At 40.9% G+C, this 24253-nt stretch overlaps 1 protein-coding gene across 1 annotated transcript in view; it reads right to left on the reverse strand.

Moving 5' to 3' along the window:
• The window catches only part of CXCL12 (C-X-C motif chemokine ligand 12), a 51146-nt gene extending 37709 nt beyond the window's left edge, over positions 1-13437 (reverse strand). The window contains exon 1 of the mRNA XM_030203176.1: positions 13328-13437. Within this exon, the coding sequence (XP_030059036.1) occupies positions 13328-13388 (61 nt within the window). The 5' untranslated portion in view covers positions 13389-13437. The remainder of the gene's footprint in view (positions 1-13327) is intronic.
• Between the last annotated feature and the right edge of the window lie 10816 nt (positions 13438-24253).

Consider the following 24253-nt stretch of genomic DNA (forward strand, 5'->3'; position numbering starts at 1 on the left):
CACCGCATCAATGGGAGAATGGATGGGGCCATGTACAGTACAATTCTGAGTGACAACCTCCTTCCCTCCGCCAGGGCCTTAAAAATGGGTCGTGGCTGGGTCTTCCAGCACGACAATGACCCAAAACATACAGCCAAGGCAACAAAGGAGTGGCTCAGGAAGAAGCACATTAGGGTCATGGAGTGGCCTAGCCAGTCACCAGACCTTAATCCCATTGAAAACTTATGGAGGGAGCTGAAGCTGCGAGTTGCCAAGCGACAGCCCAGAACTCTTAATGATTTAGAGATGATCTGCAAAGAGGAGTGGACCAAAATTCCTCCTGACATGTGTGCAAACCTCATCATCAACTACAGAAGACGTCTGACCGCTGTGCTTGCCAACAAGGGTTTTGCCACCAAGTATTAGGTCTTGTTTGCCAGAGGGATTAAATACTTATTTCCCTCTGCAGAATGCAAATAAATTCATATACTTTCCACAATGTGATTTTCCGGATTTAATTTGTGATGTGCTATCTCTCACTGTTACCAATAACCTACCCTTCAATTATGGGCTGCTCATGTCTTTGTCAGTGGGCAAACTTACAAAATCAGCAAGGGATCAAATACTTATTTCCCCCACTGTATATATATATATATATATATATATATATATATATATATATATATATATATATATATATATATAATTTATTGTATTTGTATCCCGCCTTTTCCCACCTATTTGCAGGCTCAACGTGGCTTACAGAGTGTGGTTATGACATAATCATTTCATGATAACAGGTACAATTCTTATAGTTTGAATGTTGGTAAGAGAAGATAGGCATAGTTGTTTCATGATAACAAGTACAATTATTACTGTTTAAAGATTAGGTAAGGGAGGATAGACGGAAAGTGTTAGGTAAGTTAGAGGTGAGCTGCAGTAACTGTGTGGATTGTTGAAGTAGTTTAATAGGCTATGTATTTTCCTTTTAGGCGTTTTGGAAGAGATGAGTCTTCAGACATTTGCGGAAGTTAATTATTTCGTCAATAGCTTTCAGGTCTGTAGGTAGAGCATTCCACAGCTGCGTGCTCAAGTAGGAGAAGGTGGTGGCGTGTGTCAGCTTGTATTTTAGTCCTTTGCAGCTGGGGAAGTGCAGATTGAGATATTTGCGGGATGATCTTACAGCGTTTCTGGGAGGCAAATCCACAAGGTTTAGCATGTAGATTGGGGCGTCTGCGTGTATAATTTTGTGTACTATCGTTCAGATCTTGAACACAACGCATTCTTTGAGTGGGAGCCAATGGAGTTTCTCTCTTAGGGGTTTAGCACTTTCATATTTATTTTTTCCAAATATGAGTCTGGCGTCTGTAATCTGGGCTGTATGGAGTACAAAAAAGTAAGAAAGGGAAAAAGTCTCAGCACCCACGCCTCCACCCAGCAAACATTAAAAGGGTAGAAAGGACTTAAACTGGGTAAAATTCTCTTCATCTTCCGCTGGTATAAAGAGGATTCGTGCTCTAACTAACTGATTGGTTGTTCGCACCTTGAGATAGCTGATTATAGCGAAACTCTGGCCACAGTCGGTGTGACTGACTTTATATGCACTTTGAATCTTCAACTAAGTCTAAAGCTAAGTGTTTCCTTTTTTCTCTGTTTTAAACACTCCTTGGAGTTTTAACAAAATTTAGTATGAAAGGGTTTTGTATGCCGATGACGAGAATTTGACCAGTTTAAGTCCTTTCTACCCTGTTAATGTTTGCTGGGTGGAGATGTGGGTGCTCAGGCTTTTTCCCTTTCTTACTTTTTTGCACTCCATAGGAACATAGTGTTTTAAAAGTACTTTGCAAATTGTAGGCGAGAGGTTCTTAATTTAAGATACAGTGCAATAATATACGTCTGATTTAGCAGTGCTGCGTACTAAAGCACGTCATTTTCATAGCTTTGTTCATCATATACACTCCTTCTGAGGATAGCGTTTATCCCTCTGCCTTTTGTTTCTGGATTAAAGAAATGTAGTTTTTAATCTTTTCCTTTCTGAAAATCCAGTGAGCATTATTTCTGAAAGAGCATATTTCCAATGCAGAAGGCCTATTTTATGCTAGCTTAATTAAAAATAATCAATTTTGCTGCAAAACAGAAAGGTGGCAAATTCATCAGTAAGTTGTGGGATTTCATTTCTGGCTGGTTAAGTCTACAGTTTTCACAGTCTGGAGCTCTGAGGTGCCGACCTTGCAGGACAGAGAACATATTTGCAAGTCAAGAATTAGGTGGTTTAGGAAATGTTCTTTTTATTTGCAAATTGTAGTAAGAACCAGTCAGGTGAAAAGCCAGCAGGGGAGGAGGAAGAAACAGTCAGTCAGAGAAATATAGAGATTTAGCTCATGTAGCATCATTGGGAACTTTCGTTCCTGTATGCCACATCTGCCCTATCACTAGAAAGAAACAACAACAAAACCTCCAAATAATGAAACATAGCTAGCATGATCACCTCATAAGCTGAAAGACTCAAAAATGAAAAACAAAAAACTTTGTAAATGTTGTTCAGAACTTTCAAACTCATATCCACTTCTCCCTGTAAACCAGCCTTGCTGCTTCCAACAAAATATTAAGTAAGAGCAGAGTAGCACAAATAAGATACAAATAAGACCTAAATAATAAACCATTGATGGTCAATTAAAATCTAACACGCTCTATCAATGGGTAGAAACCTCTAAAAGAGGAAAGTTTTCAATCTTTTGCAAAATACCAAATAATCAGGCTGACCTTTTGATTGCCCTTAGCAGTGAGTTCCACTACTTAGCACCTTGGTATCTAAAGTCTGCGGAGTGAACTGACTTATAGCACACTCTCTTGTAATCTGGAAGATGAAGTCTAAGGTAGTCCCTAGAACCAGAGGTTATATTGCGTAGAGGAATAGTTATTAAGGACTGCATGTATTCCAGTGTCATGCCATATAATATTTGAAAGACAAAAACACATCATTTAAAAATAATTCCGATTTTAATGGGCAGCCAGTGCAACTTGCATAATGATGGAGTGGCTCTATCAAAATGTGATAGCTTGAGGACAAGCCGAGCTGCTGTATTTTGAGCCATTTGCAACTGTTTTAGGATGCCCACCTTACATCCATCATAGATGGAATTGCAGTAATCGAACTGAGTTACAACTAAGGATTGAACTAGCAGTCTAAAGATGTCAGGCGAGAAATATAATCTGATTCTCCTGAGCTTCCAGAGACCTGAAGGATTTTTTCATTACTGAGGAAATCTGAGGCTCGAACGTGAGGGGTCTGTCAATTAATACACCCAGTACCCTAAGCGTAGTGTCTAGGGTGTATTCAAAGGGGTTGGTTACCACAACAAATTTAGGGGTCCTTTTACTAAGGTGTGCTGAAAATGGCCTGCGCTGGTGTAGATGCGTGTATTGGACACGCACAGGTCCATTTTTTAGCGCATCTACAAAAAAAGGCCTTTTTTGACAGAAAATGAACGTGTGGCAAAATAAAAAGTGGTGTGCATCCATTTTGGGCCTGAGACCTTACTGCCACTCATTGACTTAGTGGTAAGGTCTCACACGTTAACTGGGTGGTCATGGTCTATGCGAGAATGACGATTACCGTCCGGTTTCTGCTGTGCACCAGAAAATAACAATTATTTTCCAACATACATAGCGGATGCATGTAAAAATCAAAATTACTGCCCGGGCCATGAGGTAGCCATGTTGTAACTCTAAATTAATGAACGTTGGGCGCGTGTAGGCACCTCCACGGCTTAGTAAAAGGGCCTCCTAGTGTTGGACAATTTCTGAAAGAACAGTCTTAACGCTTTAGTGTCCAATGTTCCCATTAATCTGTTCCCATATGGCTTATTACGGGAGCATTGGACACTAAAGGGTTAAAAGGGATATAGATTGTGACATTGGCCACATAAATGAAAGCGTAGAACCCCATTGCCTCCAGTCTTTCACCTAACGTAGCCATCATAACATTGAACAACATTGGAGATAGCAGCGAGCCCTGTGCCACCTCACAGTCAGGAGACCAGATAATGAGAGAGAACCTGCAACCTCACCTGATACGATCTAGGTTTTAGAAAGTCAAGGAACCACTGGTGAACCTTCCCACAGAGTCTGAATTGGTCAAGGTCAAAGCCACTTGACATATTGAACTCCATCACTAAAAGCTTAAAGCCTAGACTGATTGCTTTCCTAAACTCAGAAACTAAGGTGTTCAAGACTCTCAGTATAACAAGGCCTAGACTGGGATATATACAAGAGGGAGAAAGAGGAAAGGTGATTCATAAGCTGAGTACCAATTGTTCCCTCTATTACCTTAGTCAACAATGAGCTAGAAGCGACAGGCCTGTAATTAGTAATGCCTCCCAATGAAGCTGAAATGCTCTTAGGGATTGGAGGAAGTATTAAGGACCCTTTCCGCTGAGGAAAAGCACCTTCAGTCAGCATAAATGAGATATGAGCTTGAAGAAGGTCAATGAATCCTGTCAGTGCAGTTTTTAATAAATAACTCGGACAAGCATTCAGAAGGCAATGTGAGGAAGAATACTTTTTGAGAAAGGATTTGACAGTCTCATGAGTGGGTAGCAGAAAGGAGGACCACAGTCAGTCATCTGCAATACCAGCATCCAGAATAGGTTGCTTGATGCAAGAATGCAAGTGGTCTTAAGTTGCAGTACAGCTCCCCTAATTTTAGCTACTTTTTCTTCAAAGTACTTGGCTAATTGATTAGCACAGGGAGTGGCTACAGTTACTGATGTTAAATTTTCAGTTGACAGAAACCTATTAAGAAGGCTAAAGAGCTTATGGGTATTTAAGTGGTTACAACCAATTTGCTCTTTTTCTTATAATCCCTGATAGCCTTCCTCCAAAGCATTTTGCTCTTCTCAGATTTATGTCTGAACCACTTTCTCACTAATTTACTACACTGCCTCTTCAGGAGGAGAATATCTTGATTGTACCAGAGTGACGTGATGACCCTATGGGTGATTTTGGAAAAAACTTTGATGGGAGTCATACTATCCAGGGTAGAACTGCATAACTCATTCTATTTACACAAGAAATCCTCACTGTCTATGTCTGGAAGCTATGGGCTACCAAAGATTCCAGAACAGAATTTTACAGGATCAATTTTGCCTCTCGATTTAAAAGGAGGAGAGGTGACAATGGTCTGAAAAGATCTAGCAGTTTCCCTCCAGTAAAGAGTAAACACCAGAGTCTTATGATCTGACCAAGGGACATGGCACCAGGATGGATCTCCTAGGTAGAAATTCTCCATATGTACAGTTCTATAAGCCAGCAGATCTAGCAGATGACCCCTAATGTGGGAGGATTGTGAATGTGAAGGAATTGCCAGGAGGTGAGAAAATCAAGCAAGCTCTTTGTCTTAATATCTCTAGAGTTATCAAGATAGAAATTAATATCTACTAATAAAACATTAGCAAACTTAACACAAATATTTTAGAGAAATGCAGTAAAACAGCTTTCTGAGGCAGACCAGCTTCCTGGAGAGCAATAGAAAAGAACAAGGCATATTGGCTCCAGCAACGCAGGCAATAATCTTGAGATCAGACAAGTTCATTTGGGACAATAGTTCTACTTTGAAGAAGGCCTTATAAATGATGGTGATTCCACCCCCTCTCTGTTTAGCTCTGGTTTGATGAAGGACCTTATAACTTGGGGGACATAAAACATTGAGTAAAGGACCTCTGTTGAAATGTGTTGAAGCCACATTTCAGAGACCAGCAACAACCCAAGTTGTTTCTCTGCTAACCAACCCCTAATAACATCAGTTTTATTGACCACTGACCTAGCATTTACATACTCAATTGGAATAGGGAGGTAGGAGGTGGAGACCAAACTAATTGAAGGTAAAGTGATTAAATGGTGTCTGGAGGTTCTTTGCCTCACATGAGTGTGAGAGAAACTTGACTGGAACAAGGTTCTATGGGCAGGGACTAAACGATTAATCCTATGAGAGATTATAATAGGGATCAAACATGGAACCTCTAGCAGAGTCAAGGAACAAGGTTCACTTGACGCACCATAGTAAAAGTCAGATTGTCCAGCGCAGACAAGGGACAGTGGAGCTGCCCCACTCTGAGAAGCCATGCCCAATGTTGCCCAAAGTTCTGCACGAAGGGACATATAAAGGGACATGCCCCCTTTGAGTGAAGACTAAGGCGCAACGCCTCGGAATAAGATCTCCCTATGTTGTTAGAAAGTAATGATGTCAGCGCTAGCAGTGCAATTCAAAATACAACAGTCTGTATGCTGGCAGGAGAGAAGCTTGTCCAAATAGTAAAGACTCACAGCTCATAAGTACCCTGCAGCTCAGAGCTGAACTACACACCTCAAAGCAAGGTTTTCCTATGTTGTTAGAAACAGTGCTAGCAGCACAATTCAAATGGCAACAGTCTGTATGCTGGCAGACAAGTAACTGGTAATTATTTGGATTTATGCATGCTTCTGTCTGCATTATTCTGTAAATTTGCATGCATAAATTGTCTCATGTACAACCCAAAAAGAGTGTGGCCATGGGAGGGGCATGGGTGGGTCCCATAATGTAGTTACGATGTTATAGAATTCTGGGGTTGTGTGCTCAACTTGTGTACTAGGATTTACAACAGCTTTCACTTGGAATAAGTTCATGCACCCAAAGCTGGTCGCAGAAATCAGCATTAAGTGCTAGTGAGTAAAGGGTGCTTGGTGCAGAGCACCCTTTATAGAATGCAATTTCAGCACAGATCTTTACTGCCATTTACTGAATCCAGACCATTATGGAACAGTGATTATATTGCCCAGTGCTTCTCTACCCAGCCCTTGGGGGCACAACCATAATGAATATGCATGAGATAAATTTGCATACCAAGTAGGCACTGCATGCAAATCTATCTCATGCATATTCATTATGGATATGCTGAAAACCTGAATGGCTGGGTGTGCCCTGAAGACTGGGTTGAGAAGCACTGTTATAACCCATGTTCATTTAAGGTGTGTGGTCATGTTTAGCATACATAATTTACCGCAAGACTTTCCCACTGAAAAGATACATACAGTACATGTGCTTAATGACAACTGTGTACTCTCCACTTTTGTGAGCTAGCTGAAAGCTACATACTATATGCCTGAAAAATGTCTAGTGCATGTGTCATTCTTCTCCTTTCATCTAAGTATGTTTCTGCCAAAGCCTTCCCACAGTATGGCTACAAGTATGTGTACCACAGAAGCCCACATGTATTTGCAGCCAAGTAGAAGGCTGTCTTCAGCTAAGCCACTTTACCCAGGTAAATGGCTTTGAACATAATTCTCTTTATTACCTTACAAACAGGTGAAAATAAGTTAAATATTGAGATGCCATTCTTCTGTTAACAAGCGAAACTTTCTTAAAAGTAGTATGCTGCATGCTTTCTCTGCATTGAAGGCTCTACATTTATTCATAGTTATAAAAGTCACCAGATATTTTGCAATTCAAAACATATAATACATTTTCTAATAACTTAGATACACTTCATTCTATATGTCATTATTTATGGATGTCTGTGTTGTATGTACTTAGAGATGGGTAGACAAATATTTCTCAGATAGCAACGTCCTTTACAGTGAGAAACTGTATTCAAAAGACTTTTACTAGAAAGTTAAGCATGAAACTTGATGGTGACAACTTTCTAAAACTATGTATTTAGAATAAAAAGCAATAGGCAGAAGCACTATGATGGCTAATGTCAAATGATTGACAAGTTTGCCATGTTTCAACCAATTAGCTTCTTTAAACTATCTATAGGACTGATTATTAAAGTCTGGTGCCAGGTTTGCTCTTTTGTAGTAACTGTGCCAAATTTTGTAATGAAAACCTCCCCTTTTATTCAAAAGGCAAAACATTGATGCAAAATTGGCAGAAACCTTTAATAAATTAGTTTCTGTATGTTGTACATGCATTTAAAATATACTAACTGCACTGTCATACAGTAAAACACTGTTCAGTATAACATTATTGAAACTTCCAGTTCTTCTTGGATGAGGGTGGCATATAAATTGAAAATAGAACAGAATTTCCATTTGAAACACATTGAAAATACAACAGAAACAGAGGAAAAGTGTGGAAAAGAGAGACAAGATTATATTTTATTTGCACTTGGTTATATGGGTTTAAAACATAATAGGAATATTTATTTTACTGTTGGAAACTGCTTTATCTATCTTTTTCTCCTTTGTTTTTGATTATTTTTCTGGTGAAGGAATCCACAAATGAATTCTAAAATTTTACATTGCAACTTAAAATAATTGTCCACACAGGAGGTTTCTGAGAATATGCAGTTCCCCTATATATATTAACATTTCTTCTCTATTTTCAGTCTTCCACCCTTATTCTTAGTTCCAGAACAAAGTTTGCATTTGATGGTGCATTTGTGCATTTTTTTTCCAGTGTTTCCACATCAGCACGCAGTCATGTACACACACAGCATGTGAACTTCATTAGATGAACTCTCTCAGTGCACAGTGTAATTAATCTGTATGAGTATTGTATAGTGTCCCTTTGAAATAGAGGCAATGTCTTGGTGGAATCTCTGTTTTACGTTAAATAGCTTGTGCTCCTCAGTCATTCTTAATACATGTATTAACAGATGCATTCCCATTTCATGCTAATGGAATTTTTGGAAAGTAAAGTCTTATAATAAGTGTTCTGTTCCACTGAGAGACTTCAGGAAATGCTCACAAAATGCCCATTTTCCCAAAGCTTTTTTTTTCTATGCGCTCACAAAATGCCCATTTTCCCAAAGCTTTTTTTTTCTATGCGCACACATCACAAAGCCTATGAAACGTGGGGTCACCACCTACAAATAAAAGGATTTATTTTTATGGGGTTTGACTATATTATATATAAAGAAATTGCAATGTAAACTGTGGGGTCATTTTACTGAGCAGAGATAAGCACTTCCCATGCACCAAATTACACTACTGTGGGACACGCTCAGGAGTAGTTCAGGCATCTGCGCACACTGGGGGCATGTTTGGGGGCAGAGAGTAGGAGTGTCCAATGCACGCCAACTGATTAGCACACGGTTAATATCTGACTCCTTCCTGCCTACTAAATAGGCTTTGGTAAGGGCTCATGTACTAACAGCCATGTGCTAATTTGGAAATTAGCACCTGAACACTAATAGGAAAAATGAAAATGCGGCCATTTTACCGCCACACTAAAAGTGGCCTCAGCATACAGGGAATCCCACACACTAGTCATTGCACAGGTCACCTTTTAGCGAACCTTAGTAAAAGAGCCCCTATTACCCAGATTCTATATTTATTTATTTGTTGCATTTTTATCCCACATTTTTCCACCTTTTTGCAGACTCAATGTGGCTTACATTATGCCATAATGGCGATCGCCATTTCTGGAATGAGAAATACAAAGTAGTGTTGCATTAAAGATCACAGATATTAAAGTAAATTATAAAGTAATTTAGATAAACAGTTCATTTCAGGCATAAGAGATGAGGGGGTGATGTGTTAATGTTCATTGGTAATAAATTGATTGAAACAATTGGGTGTAGAGAGTTCGGATTTAACTGGTTCTTCTGGAGTTTTGAAGTTAGGTCATTTATGATGGCTCATTCTGGTATATAGTGCGCTTAGATTAGGTGCCAAAATCAGTGTGGATTCTATAACACCGCAGTAACTTAATTGGCTTAAGAAGCTAATGAGTGCTGATTGCAGCACTTAACAAGCAATAATGAGCACTGATTGGTACTGATTAGAATTTAGGCACACAACTCACTAAGCATATTCTGTAATGATGTGCACTGAACTTCTAACACGCGGAAGCAAAAAGGGGTATGGTTATGGGTGGGGAAATGGGCATTTCATGGACATTCCAAAATGTAGGTGCCTAGTTATAGAATATGGACCAGTGTGCCTAAATCTACACGCTGACATTTACACCAGGTTTTCGTTAGTGTAAATGGATGCGTACAGATATTAGCACTAAAATAACTAAGCATATTCTATAATCTGCGCTCAAATCTAGGTGCCGATTATAGAATACACTTAGTCGGCGCTGACTTATAGAATCTCCTCCTATATGTCTCATGCATTAAATTTGTGTTTGCATCCATAATCCACTTTGCAAAGGGGGATTCTTTCTGCCCAAAGAAATCTAACTGAACCACTATAATAATCTGTTTTAAGAATATGTGTTGCCAACATTTATTTTATACATAATCCCGCTATTAGAGGATGATCACAGAGAAAATAACACCTGTAGAAATCAAACCCTTTTGTGGTTCTCTGGCTTGTCTTAGTTTCTCCCAGACCAAAATAAAGACGAATGCCAGGGCATCACAGGATACGCATTAATAAAAGGGCACATACAAGATATCCTCGTATGTAGAGTACACATAAACCCTAAAAAAACAAAGTTTGGGAACTCAGGGGCCCTTTTACTAAGCCACGTAGGTGCCTCCGTGCGCCCAATGCATGTCAATTTTGAGTTACAACCTGGCTACCACGTGGCCCTTGCAGTAATTAATTTTGACACGTGTCCGCTATGCGCACCGGAAAATATTTTTATTTTCTGGTGCGTGGGCAGTAATTGGGTGGTAATCGGCATTTTACCGCCCAGTTTCCATGTGAGACCTTATCACTAGGTCAATGGCTGGTGGTAAGGTCTGAACCCCAAAACGGACAGGCAGCAATTTTCATTTTGCTACATGTCCATTTTCTGCAAAATAATTTTTAAAAAGGCATTTTTTACAGGTGCACTGAAAAATGATTCTGCGCGTGCCCAAAACACGCATCTGCACTTCCGCAGGCCATTTTTCAGCGCAGCTTTGTAAAAGGGCCCCTCAGCTACACTTACAGAGCGCAGAGTTGGGCATATATGCTCAATTCTGGAAGGTGGAGGGGGGGAGGAGACATGCATGCCATAGTACTGCAGAAGAAAAATGATACATCAGCACTGCAAGGTATGGGTCTTATGTGTATGCTCTTACAGCTGCATTGACTACCCAATGTACCCTATCACTTATTGATCCTTAATGCAATTACCACTCTGTATTTCTCATACCGGAATTGGCGATCGCCATCACGGTATTATGTAAGCCACATTGAGCCTGCAAATAGGTGAGAAAATGTGGGATACAAATGCAATAAATAAATAGGGGATCTGGCAAGGAAGTGGAGAGTGAAACAATGCCCTCCTATGCCCACATATTTTGTTGGCGTTGTGGTTTCTGCTGACATTTTTGTAGGAGTCACCATAAGTTCAATAGTTGCAGGTTTCTCATAGAAGCCACTTTGCTTTGTTTTATTTTTCTGGCTTTCTATGATGATAAACATTGTTTATGAGTTTCCCTGTTGTTGTTGTTTTTTTTTTTTGCTCTGATTTTGTAATAACTTGCTGCCCTTACCGATGTTAGAAAAAATTAGCTATTTTCTATGTGTTGCTAATGAACCCCTGTTTTTTAACGGGAGAGGGGGGATTTAAACATTTCCAACAAAATATTTAAACATATGCTTGTAAAGACATTACATTACATGTGAAACACACAGTCTCTGACCTGAACTGAACTGGGACAAGCCATAAAATGCAGCCCTAATCAAGAGTCAAATTTTTTATTATTCACTTCATTCTCCATTTATACCCCGCACTACCTCCTTGATTTGGAGATAGTGCGCGGTATAAATGTTATAAGTAAATAATCTGCTCGAAGGCTACTTTTGTATGTCTCCGTCCTTTGTCATGGAAATACCGACCGTAGCCACCAACAGAAATCAGAAGATGCTTACGGCCCAAACAAATCATTCCCTTTTTTTCTCCAGGGGCTAAAGGAATGGAAACACCCAGGTTTCAGTTGCCAGACGATGCTGGAGATTAAAGTTTAAGGGGACACCCATTAAAATGCAGGGGGATCTTTTCATTCAGCAACAAAGGGAGCATTTTAAATCACTGTTCTTGATCCAATACAGAACGAAGGTTACAGGTGTTGTGAGCTTGCAGTCTCGGAACAGATGAGCATCTGAAGTTTGCAGTCTTTCTAAGCAGTCTGCAACTCGCACACCTGCACCGCTAAGGCTTGTAATAAGATAGTTTTAAAAAAAATTAACTATCATGTGCACATTTATTCATTCCTTCTGTCTCTGGAATAGGCAGAAAAGGTGCAGAGGATTGGGACTATCAGACCACAAGAGCAGGCGAAGGAATACAATGCTTTAGTTTAAATAAAGGTGAGTTTTTTTTTATGAAAAACCAGGTTGTCAAAAGTTCTTATGCGCAATTAGACCAAAATAACCTCCCCTTCCCCCCCCCCTAATTAAACTATCTTAATTTGTAAACCATCTTAAACAGAACTTCGTAGCCCAAGGGGTTAAACATAGATTCAGCACGTTTGCACTTTGCACAGATTGCTAGGGGACCACTTGCTGATAAGGGTTAGTAACTGGAGGTCTCATCAAAAAGGAAAATTTCGGCCTTAACCTTCCAGCTGCAACTCACGCAGCTTTTGGCTGAGATACCTTTAGTTTTAACGCGTCTCTGAAAATACAGGACGTTCACAAGTGCAACACGTCACGATGCATTTCGATCAATACCAGGAGAGAACGGGCATGGCAGGTCTGGTTGGCTTTATAATTTTTTTTTCATACTGCACGTCTGAAGCACAGTTGTGAACTGAATTACATGCTAGGTTTAGGAAAACAATAAAATGCCTGGGGCTCCGCTGGTTTTAATTACCAATATATTAACTTCAGATTGTGCTCTCCAGCAAGCAAGTTCTGTTCAATAGCGCTGGCAAGTGGTGATACTTCTGGTACATCGCGTCCCTTTGCAGAAATTTACCCCCACACCAAGAGCATTTTTATACTACACACAACGCAAAGGTTTCAAACAGCGTCAACAAATTCTTCTGTGAACAGAAATACCCTAAAGTTTTTGTACATCAGAAACCAAGTGAAAAAAATCGTCTTTCATTTAACTATTTTTTTGTCCTAGTTTGACTTTCAACAAAAAATAAATATTGCAAGAACATTTATAAATTATTTTTAAGGCTATAACTTCTATATAATTACTAGCTACCAGGATTACTGTATTTTTTTATTGTAGTGAACTTGCTGTTCGCTACTTCTGTCGTGCAAAGTAGTAAAAATTAAGAATACATGCTCCCTTCCTCTTATGCTACGGCAAGTCTACATCGCTAAACAAAAAAATCCATTTGCAAGCGTTTGTTAAAGTCACAGTGCCGCAAGGACGTGTTACCGGCTTGCGATCGGAAGGACAGCGTGCATTCCTTACTCTCTGCTCGTTCACAAGCAGCGTGATTAGGCGTCATCAGCTCACACTTACCCTCGGAGAAAACGACAGACACGATCATAAACGCGAGCAGAGCGGTTACTTTCACAGCCATGCTGGGTGGGTGGTTTAGTGCTGCCGTCCAGACTGTCTCTGAGCTTGCACTGAGAGCTATGCAGTGTTAAAGCTTCCTCCCTCCATCAGGGAGGGCAGGGATACTTCAGCCCTTGGGGGTGTACCTAGAGATGATTTATCACTCATGACATGTTATTACATCCTTCCTCTATTAAAATTGTTGGAAGTATATTAACAACAATTCTCTGGTCAAACTTTTTGTTTGTCCGGGATAGGTATATTATGTAGCTAATAGTTAAAAAAAAAAAAAATTCCAGCTGCAGAACGGACATAAAAACCCTAATTTTTTTTCAATTTTTCTTAAGCTGTTTGGCAAAGCCCACATTGGACCGAGGGTTGGATGCTTTCAAAACACATCTGTTCCCTTTCAGACATTGTTCCTTCCCCTAGGTGTTGGTTTTTCGTATTAACCGGTAGGATTTTCAGCATCTTGCGATTCTGAAAGATTTTTTTTTTTTAGACGATCAGGCACGAAGACTATGAAACCTTTCTCTGTAGTTTAATGATCAGTCTCCTCTGTTGAACTTGGGATACAGCAGCAACAGGCAGGACTCTTCTCAGCTCACTATAAGTGAAGATGTAAAGTTGTAGTCAGAGAGTTCTAAAACACTGAAATGTCAAAACAAGAACAATAGGGGTGCTGTAGCAGTTTTCAAGGCAATAATGAGCTGAAATGACTTAAATGTATATTCGTAAAGTTTCTACGGACCTAGTGAAAATCCAAACGCTCAGATTTCTAATTATATAATAGACTCCTAATTTTTTAAAAAAATGTGTGTGTGTCTATCTACTTATACATGCATACAAACATTTATTATTATTATTATTATTATTATTATTATTATTATATTGGTACTTTACTTTTGAATGTAGGGGTTTATAATTAAGAAATCTGAGCATCTAGAGGGGTTTTTTCCAACTAGTTATATATGTCTGTGCGTCACTTTATTAGAAAATCCTTTAAATTTAGTTATACAGTTGAAATGTCTCTTCAAAAACGCCTTATCAAATATTTTTTTTCAGAAATAGTTAAAACATCAGATCCAAAATCAGTTCATAAAGAAAGAAATACTTCCCAAAGGATCTAGCGATTGATTGCTATTAATGTTTTCGAGAAATAGTCGTCCATAAGCACGTTTGGGCTTGATATCTTAACCCATTTGAAACGTTTTCTGAGGACAAATGTAGACTCTGGAAGTTGGGATCTGCGATTACAAATCTTGACTGATAGGAGGGGAGGTTACCGGTTCTACACTACTATGGACCATTTACTACATCTCCTTGTGTGTTACTTTTACAGCCTTTTTGTGAGGTTGAAAGAAGATAGAAAAACCTATTAGACAAATACAAAGACTTATTAGAGGTTCTACTGTATAATATGCAGTTTCATGAAATAATGTATGCAACATGCAGCACCATTGGTTATGTTTTCTATTGCTTTATTATTGCTGTACCATACCATAGTCATTCCATTAGGAGAGACATTAATATTTATCAAGGACTATCTCTTATAAACTGTGCTTATAATGCTAATGGTAAATGCACGCTGTCAATCTGCTGTCCGTTTTCTAAATTACTATATCATTTCTAAAGTGCTACTAGATGTACACAGCGCTGTAAACTTGAACATGAAGAGACAGTCCCTGCTCGACAGAGTTTACAATCTAATTAGGACAGACAAACAGGACAAACAAGAGATAAGGGAATATTAAAGTGAGGATGATAAAATAAGGGTTCTGAACAAGTGAATAAGGGTTAGGAGTTAAAAGCAGCATCAAAAAGGTGGGCTTTTAGCTTAGATTTGAAGACGGACAGAGATGGAGCTTGACATACCAGCTCAGGAAGTCTATTCCAGGCATATGGTGCAGCAAGATGAAAGGAACGGAGTATGGAGTTAGCAGTGGAGGAGAAGGGTGCAGATAAGAGAGATTTACCTAGTAAATATCAGATACTTTGACTTCTGCACTGATCTTACCCAGCAAAAGCTTTTTATTCTTCATATTTTCTAAGGGGTTTCTCAAACTAACCCTAACACATTTGCGAATTAAAGGCATTTATTGAAGTAACTGAAGTAGTGCACCTAAGCATAGCTTGAAAAGCAGCAAACTCCACTATAAAATGATTTTTTTTTATTGTGCAGAGATTTCTCTCAAAAAGAGTCATCTCCTAAATACCGTGTTCGAAGCTGCATCTGGTTGAAGAAGGCTTTTTTTTTTTCACGTTCTGATTTTTTTTGTAAACTAATTATGCATTTTAACTTAAGCATTGTCTTTGTTTTGCAAACTGAGGTTCGCTCCCAATTTCATTAATGAAAAAGAACATTAAGACCTGCTGAGCAGCATAATTCTTACCACGCCAGTAACGACGGATAATGTATGGTAAATTACAATTTACTTAAGTATGCTTAAATATGTCAACACAGAAGCTTCTAAAGTTGGCTCATTGGAAAGACTCAACAGCTATCACCATACTGTGTGTGTGAGGAATCATTGCGATCAAACCCAAATTTCTAGTCTTCACCCCCTACCTCAGCACTTTAACACGCTCGTGTTAAAACTTAAAGTGGGTCTTTTTCAACAAACGACGTGGCCTCCGATTAACTATTTTCAAATCTTACAGAAAATAAAAACTCTGCTCACATGCTGCATTTTAGAGCAGTGCACGTATTGTAATATCTTTTTTTATTTCTCCCAGAAGTTATCAGCACTGAGAAGCCAGGACCGCATCAAACACAAATGCTGGTTAATTGCGATTCTAGCGCCCTCTACCTGTCCCCGTCAGCACTGGACTGAGGGTTAGCAGTGCAGGAGGAGTACTGGACAAACAATCAAAAGTTTGGAATAATGCTTTTAAAATGTTTCCAAAGTCAATAAATCAAATGAGGTTCAGTTTTCCCATCGTCTTTTTTTAACCCTCCTTTAGCTGGGCGATGTGCTTAACTAACAAAAGCAATATTTCAAGCGTTTTTTGTAACCTAGGGATAAACTGAATACTACTCACTGGGTTACATTTCCTTTTTTTTTTTTTTTTTTACATTTGTACCCCGTGCTTTCCCACTCTTGGCAGGCTCAATGTGGCTTACATGGGGCAATGGAGGGTTAAGTGACTTGCCCTTGCACTGTTTTTTTGAAAACTGGGGTTAAAATATAGAAGTGGAGCTAAAACTTGTAATTTATTATTTGGGACAAATTGCACTAGTCTGCGAACTTTTTAACTTTATATTATGTCTCTGCAAAGCATGGGTACATTTCACAAGAGCATGTGTGCTGCATAAATAGATAAACCTTGTCACAAACTATCTGCATTGCTAATATCTGTCTGTCATCTGTCACAAGTTGTGATTCACACAACTTAGCGAAATCACCATTTGTCTTAGGTAAATAAGTAGACCCAAGATGATCCCTTTTTTTTTTTTTTAAATCTAGAAAACAAGAGTCTCCATTTTATTTAGCAGAAGTGTTAAAAACAATCAGTCTTACAATGCAATGCAATGCCACACAATACAGTGTTATTTTCTATTGTATGTGGAAAATAAAGATATTCCAAAATGCATTGCTATCAGTGTGGGAAATGCAACCCATGTTAAATAAAAGCCAAGGCAGAAGAGGTGGCATAGAGAAGTTACCTGAGCATCAGACTGTGCACAAAGGTTTAATTAGGGCAATGCAAAAATCAAAGGCAGGAGAGATAAGACACATTTTCTAATGGAACTGTAAAATGGTGCTACAATCCATTCACACAAGGGGGAGGAAGGATGACCTTTGCAGACTTCAGAGACCAAGAGGAAAAAACCTGTCACCCACAATAACAAGACTAGAGGTTGGGGCAGTGAGACAGTGAGGATGCGGGAGTTTGAGAGGAGCAGTGAGACAGGGAGGGCAGTCAACCCACCAACCTGCCCTATAGGCCCAATCATGCTATGAACTTACTGCATGAATTGTTCTTATTACACCAATCTGTCAAACACAGTGCCTATCCATTTCACTAAGCCTAGTCACTCTATCAATCTAGTGGACTGAACTTTTATCTCTCTTCCTATTTTATTATTATTATTATTATTATTATTATTATTTATTGTATTTGTATCCCACATTACCCCACCTATTTGCAAGCTCAATGTGGCTTACATAGTTTTGTTAACATTGTCATTGCAGGGTGACAGTTACATTTAATATTGTGCAGAGGTTAAATAAGGGTAGGAAGAGGAAGGAAAGGATTGATTAAGGTAGTTACTGTATATTAGGTGAGCTATCTTGACTGAGTGGGTTGTTGGGTGAATTGGTGTGGCTATTAGTTCTCATTGTATGCCTTGCTGAAGAGCTATGTCTTCAGAGATTTGCGAAAGATATTTGTTTCGTCGATAGTTCTCAGGTCTGTAGGCAGTGCATTCCACAATTGCGTGCCCAGGTACGAGAATGTGGTAGCATGCATCTGCTTGTACTTTAGTCCTTTACAGCTGGGGAAGTGCAGGTCGAGAAATTTGCGGGATGATCTTGTGGCATTTCTACACAGAGAAAATATGATAAAAATGTTAGCACTAGAATTGTGTCTGTCAATTATTATCTTCCACCTTCTCCTTCTGCATTTTTAGCAATTCCTACAGATGAACGCTTTCTGACAACTATTTGCTGAATGTTGAATGTCAGTCATCATATGTGGCCCTCCTTATTAAAGTGTGTGTGTTTGTGTGTGTGTATGTTAGAAGTAAGCATGGGAACATAAGCTGATCCCCATCCTCACCTGTCCCCAGTCAATTCTATTCCATCCCCACCCCATCCCCATCATATTGATACCATCACCAGTGAGTTCTTTTCTATCCCCACACCATACCCATCATATTGGTACTGTTCCCTCACCATCCCCACAGTTTTCTTTCCCATCCCCCTACCCAACCCACATTTAAAACAACTTGTAAATTCAAGCAAAACATGAAATGCATCCTATAGCTTATTAAAATTTAACAAAAAACAATAGACATAACTCTGTTAAATATGCAGTATAAGTATAAGCAGTATAAAATGTTTTGTACATTTTGGGGATCTTGCCAGGTATTTGTGACCTGGATTGGCCACTCTTGGAAACAGGATGCTGGGGTAGACGGACCTTTGGTCTTTCCCAGTATGGCAACACTTGTACTGAATAGCATATTTTACTATGTGGCCGAATGCGAATAATTAAAAAAAAAAATTTCAGGTGAATAAGAATACCAAATACAAATAATGAGCATTGAGCTTTACCATAACAAATAATTAAAAAAATACAATGTGAAATCAGAGATCAAGTGTTTATTTCGGTAGGATTTAGCACAGTAGGTTCCCAGATTATTCATATTTGAATTTAAATCACTATTCAGCCAAATACAAATAATGTATTCGGGGCACTATTGGGGGTTTAATCGAATACAAATTGGTACAGCCCTAATAAAAACATATTTATTAACATGGACTGTGAAAAACAATCATTTCAAACTATGTAAAAATAATAAACCAACTATACCCCCCAGCTCCAAGGCCCCCTCCCAGCTCCAAGGCCTCCCACCCAGCAGAATTTGTCTACCAGGGAAGCCCCGAAACGTTAAGAAACAATTGTGTAAAATTAGCATGCAGCATCGCATTTTATAAGTTTGGGCTCGATTCATAAATTCCATGCTATTTCGATTTTTATCCTGAATATGTGGTTGCTGGAAGTTTGCATGGTTCAGGAGGAGACAACGTGTACACACAGACAAAGCGAATACACGACTTAAATAAAAACACTGAACTAATGCATCTCCTGCTGGTGTAGCAGGAGCTGTGGTACAGAGGTCCTGCTGGCAGAGACACCCCTGGAAGAGGGAAAAGTAATCCAGGATCGGGTCTCTTACCCCCAATCACAAAGATCAACCCCCAAACCCAGCACTGTTTCTGCCACAACCGCTCGGGCAAAACTATCGATGTGTATTGTTACACAACCCACAGCCCCAGGTTCAGCGGAGAGACAAAAGCGAGACAGCATCGGGGAAAAGGATGCAAGAGAAAGTCACGCTTTTTGCAAAGACTGCCCGAGAAAGAAAGAAAGACGGAAAGCCCCAGCCTTAGTTTTCCGGCCCACTGAAGATACAAGTTCCAAGCAGAGCTAAACAAAAACGCAGAGACTAGAAACGAACTCGTTTTACAGATACGAAGAAAGTTAAAGGCATCCGTTCTCTGCTCCCCTCCCCCCTCCAGCCCAGCCACAGCTCACCTCGCTCTGTCTGATCCTACGTCTGTCCTCAGTAGTTGGCTGTAACCCGAGGTCGACGAGGTAATTTTTAAAATTCCGAGGGAGAGGAGACTGGAGCTTGGGCGGTCGGGGCGGGGCGACTTCAGGCGTGCCGCGCGGGGCCCCCTTGAGCGTGAGGCCCTATGTGGTCGCCTCGGTCGCCTCGCCCTAAGACCGGCCCTGCATAGGACCTCTCTTGCCAGTAGGTAGAAAGAGACAAGCAAAATTTGTTGTCCAAGCTCGATATGTATGTATTCACTTAGATCACAGAAGCCATTTCCTGGCTCTTGAATAAGTCTTCTCATTTTGGACGTTTTGTTGGTGGTTCAGCAATTGGCTGCAGCTCGACTACAGCTTGATCTGCTGTCATTGTTCGCAGTCTGTTTATGACACTATTCCACCCTTTAACAATTTTGTAGGTGATAATGCTGAGGATCAACTTCAGTTTTTGATGGCTGGAATCCATGAGAAAGTACGAGACTGAGATTATGACCTCCACAGCCTATCCAGATCTCATCTCAAAATGCTGCTTTCATATTAGCTGCATTATCAGTCACATGGATGAGACTAGCTCAGTGGAGATTATACTCTACCAAAACGCTTGAAAGAATTTGATGAATATTCTCACCAGTTTATCAGTGATCTTCCTCATCAGAATTACTGAACACATGCATTAATTTTCATTAAGGTAAGCTCCTCTTTCTTTCATTTTTTTTTGTAAGATGAGGTGTTGGTATTGTTTCCAAGTCAAGATGTGCACGGGGAAATAATCTGGTTTTCATCCCATCCTGTCCCCATTTATTTCCAATCCATCCCCTCCTGTTCCCATTCACTTAAGTTTTGATCCATCCCCTCCTATTCCTGCGATAGTAATGAATTTTTTGTCCCCATCCCAGCAGTCTTCTGTGGGTTTCCGCAAGTTTCCCATTGTCCCTGTCCCCATGCACACCTCTAGTGTATGTGTGTCTGTGTCTGTCAGTTATAATTAATACTATAGAAACCGTTATTACATTGTAAGCAATTTGTTTCTTTTTTTTCTCTATGCTGTGCTCTATATCTATCATCATCTGTACATTTCACTAGATGGTTATATGTCTGCAGCAGATGAAACAACGATTGCAACTAAGACTGTGAAGGATTGGAGATTTTAGATCACGTTTTTGCACAATAATTGGAGGAAGCTGAGGCAGATCGCTGCATGGAAAACCTACAGGAGCTCTCTACGCACTAAAGATCTTCAGCCCCAAGCTAAGTTTTTTTGCTTGAGTATTCTCAAATAGACAGTGAACCAGTATAAACGGGGGCTTAAGAATAACTATAAATAAGAGTGTTGAACGGAGAGAGGGAGGGCAGTGCCATGATGTATAATAAATTATACATTGTGCAGTAGACCAGCCGAAGCACGATGGTATATCACTGAGCACTTACATATCGCAAGAATATAGTACAGACATATAACCATCTAGTGCAATGTGAGTGGCCTAGTGGTTAGGGTGGTGGACTTTGGTCCTGAGGAACTGAGTTTGATTCCCACTTCAGGCACAGGTAGCTCCTTGTGACTCTGGGCAAGTCACTTAACCCTCCATTGCCCCAGGTACAAATAAGTACCTGTATACAATATGTAAGCCGCATTGAGCCTGCCATGAGTGGGAAAGTGCAGGGTACAAATGTAATAAAATAAATAAATATAGATGATGATAGATATAGAGCACAGCATAAAGAAAAAAAGTGCTTACAATTTAATAACGGTTTCTATAGTATTAATGTCTACATATACTACTACTACTACTTAACATTTCTAAAGCACTACTAGGGTTACGCAGCGCTGTACAATTTACATAGAGGGACAGTCCCTGCTCAAAGAACTTACAATCTAGAAGACAAGTGAACGGTCAGTCCGATTGGGGCAGTCAAATTGGGGCAGTCTGGATTTACTGAACGGTAAGAGTTAGGTGCCGAACGCAGCAATGAAGAGGTGGGTTTTAAGCAAAGACTTGAAGATGGGCAGGGAGGGGGCTTGGCGTATGGGCTCAGGAAGGTTGTTCCAAGCATAGGGTGAGGTGAGGCAGAATGAGCGGAGCCTGGAGTTGGCGGTGGTGGAGAAGGGTACTGAGTGGAGGGATTTGTCCTGTGAATGGAGGTTTCGGGCGGGAACGTAAGGGGAGATGAGGGTAGAAAGGTAGTGAGGGGCAGCAGACTGAGTGCACTTGTAGGTAAGAAGGAGAAGCTTGAATTGAATGCGGTATCTGATTGGAAGCCAGTGAAGTGACCTGAGGAGAGGGGTGATATGAGTATATCAGTTCTGGCGGAATATAAGACGTGTGGCAGAGTTCACCAGAACAATTTTGCTACCCCAGGTAGGTCTATAAATTTAGGTCTATAAAGTAATAATTGACAGGCATAATTCTAGTGCTAACATTTTTATCATATTTTCTCTGTGTACTGTTCAAATAGGAAGAGAGATAAAAGTTCAGTTCGCTAGATTGATAGAGTGGCTAAGCTTAGTGAAATGGATAGGCACTGTGTTTGACAGATTGGTGTAATGAGAACAATTCATGCAGTAAGTTTGGTGGGTTGACTGCCCTCCCTGTCTCACTGCTCCTCTCAAACTCCGGCATCCTCACTGTCTCACTGCCCCAACCTCTAGTCTTGTTATTGCGGGTGACAGATTTTTCCTCTTGGTCTCTGAAGTCTACAAAGGTCATCCTTCCTCCCCCTTGTGTGAATGGATTGTAGCACCATTTTACAGTTCCATTAGAAAATGTGTCTTATCTCTCCTGCCTTTGATTTTTGCATTGCCCTAATTAAACTTTTGTGCACAATCTGATGCTGCCTCTTCTGTCTTGGCTTTTATTATCATGTGTTGCATTTCCCTGCTGTCACTGATCACACAGTTGCAGTTTTCCCATCAGTAATCACACTTGCAACATCCCCTCTCAAATTATCACTATTCTTATCCATGATACCATGTTTCTGCAAATAAATTATTGATTTGGTTAGCTGTGATCTTTCTCAATGCAATATGTTTTTGATCACATGAGGAACGAGTTGGCTGTGACATTTTTAGCACTACTGAAAAGAATTATTGTCATTTTTATGAGCCTTTGGAGTCAGAGAAGCAACATTTCTCTAAGTTACATAAGCATAAGTTTAAAATACTGGGGAAAGGTATAAAAAGGAATACATTAGTTAAAGATCCATAAAGTATGGTGAAAGTCACTGTGCTGGGCTATTGCCATTAGAAATATAAAAAAGCATCTTATAAATACTGATACTGTTATGGTTCTGCAGACTGAGGGAATATTATAACAGGGGGCATACTAGGGGGCAGTGGCAATCCTAGCCTGCATGACACCCGGGGCGGATCGCCGATGTGCCCCCCCCCCCCCCCGGGTGCAGTGCCCCCCCCCCGGTGAAATGACCCCCCCCGGGTGCACGCCGCTGGGGGGGTGCCGCGGCGCGCGCCTCTCAGTTGAGTTCGCTAACTTCGCTGCAGCTCCCTCTGCCCCGGCCAGAACAGGAAGTAACCTGTTTCGGGGCAGAGGGAGCTGCAGCGAAGTTTGTGAAGTTAGCGAACTCAGCTGACAGGCGCGCGCCGCGGCACCCCCCAGCGGCGTGCACCCGGGGCGGACCGCCCCCACCGCCCCCTCTTGGTACGCCACTGCTAGGGGGTCCTTTTACTAAGCCATGGTAAAAAGTGGCCTGCGGTAGTGTGGGCACGTGTCTGTGGTACACGATGGGCCTTAAATGCGACTGGGGAAAAAGGCTTTTTTTTTTAATGGGGTCAGTAAGTGGCTGTGCTCTAGAATTAAAAGAAGTGCTCGGCTATTTATGGCTTGAGCCCTTATCACCACCCATTGACCTAGCGGTAAGGGCTGACATGCTACATGCATACTACTTGTGCAGCACATACCAATGTGGCCTTGCTGCCGATTACCATCAGCCCCCCCCCCCCCCTTCGGTAGAAAAAAGAACATTTTTTTTCTACCACGGGAAACAGCATGCACCAACTTCAAAATTACTGCTGGGTGGTGCAGGGCCGCCGAGAGAATAGGCCGGGCCTGGGGCAAGGCCGCTCGTCTCCACCCCCTGGCCACTGCCGCCTCCCGTCGCTCCCCCTGCCGCTCCTTGTTGCTCCCCCCGCTGCTGCCGCCCCCGTCGCACCCCCGCCACTGCAGTCCCCGGTCTCACCTGCCTGCCTCCACAGCTCCAGGCCCCCTGCATTCAATGCGGCAGTCACAGATTGCCTCTCTTGAGTCGCAGATCACCTCTCTTTTGGCCTTCCCTCCCTGTGTCCCGCCCTCGTCTGATGTAACTTCCGGTTTCCGTGAGGGCGGGACACAGGGCGGAAAGACCCGAAGGGAGGCGATCTCTGACTGCAGCTTCAAATGCAGGGGGCCCGGAGCTGAGGAGGCAGGCAGGTGAGACTGGGAACTGCAGCGCCGGCAGCCTGACCCTGGTGCTGGGCCCCCCCTCTCGGCGGCCCTGGGGTGGTGCACTAACCGGGCAGTAATGTCGATTTGGTGCATGCTACACATAACTACTAATCAGGGGATAAAGCTAAACTCCCAGAGTCAAACTTCAATTCTACCACAAAAAGACTCC

This window comes from Microcaecilia unicolor, chromosome 5 (genome assembly GCF_901765095.1).
Source record: "Microcaecilia unicolor chromosome 5, aMicUni1.1, whole genome shotgun sequence".
In the NCBI taxonomy this organism is placed as follows: Eukaryota; Metazoa; Chordata; class Amphibia; order Gymnophiona; family Siphonopidae; genus Microcaecilia; species Microcaecilia unicolor.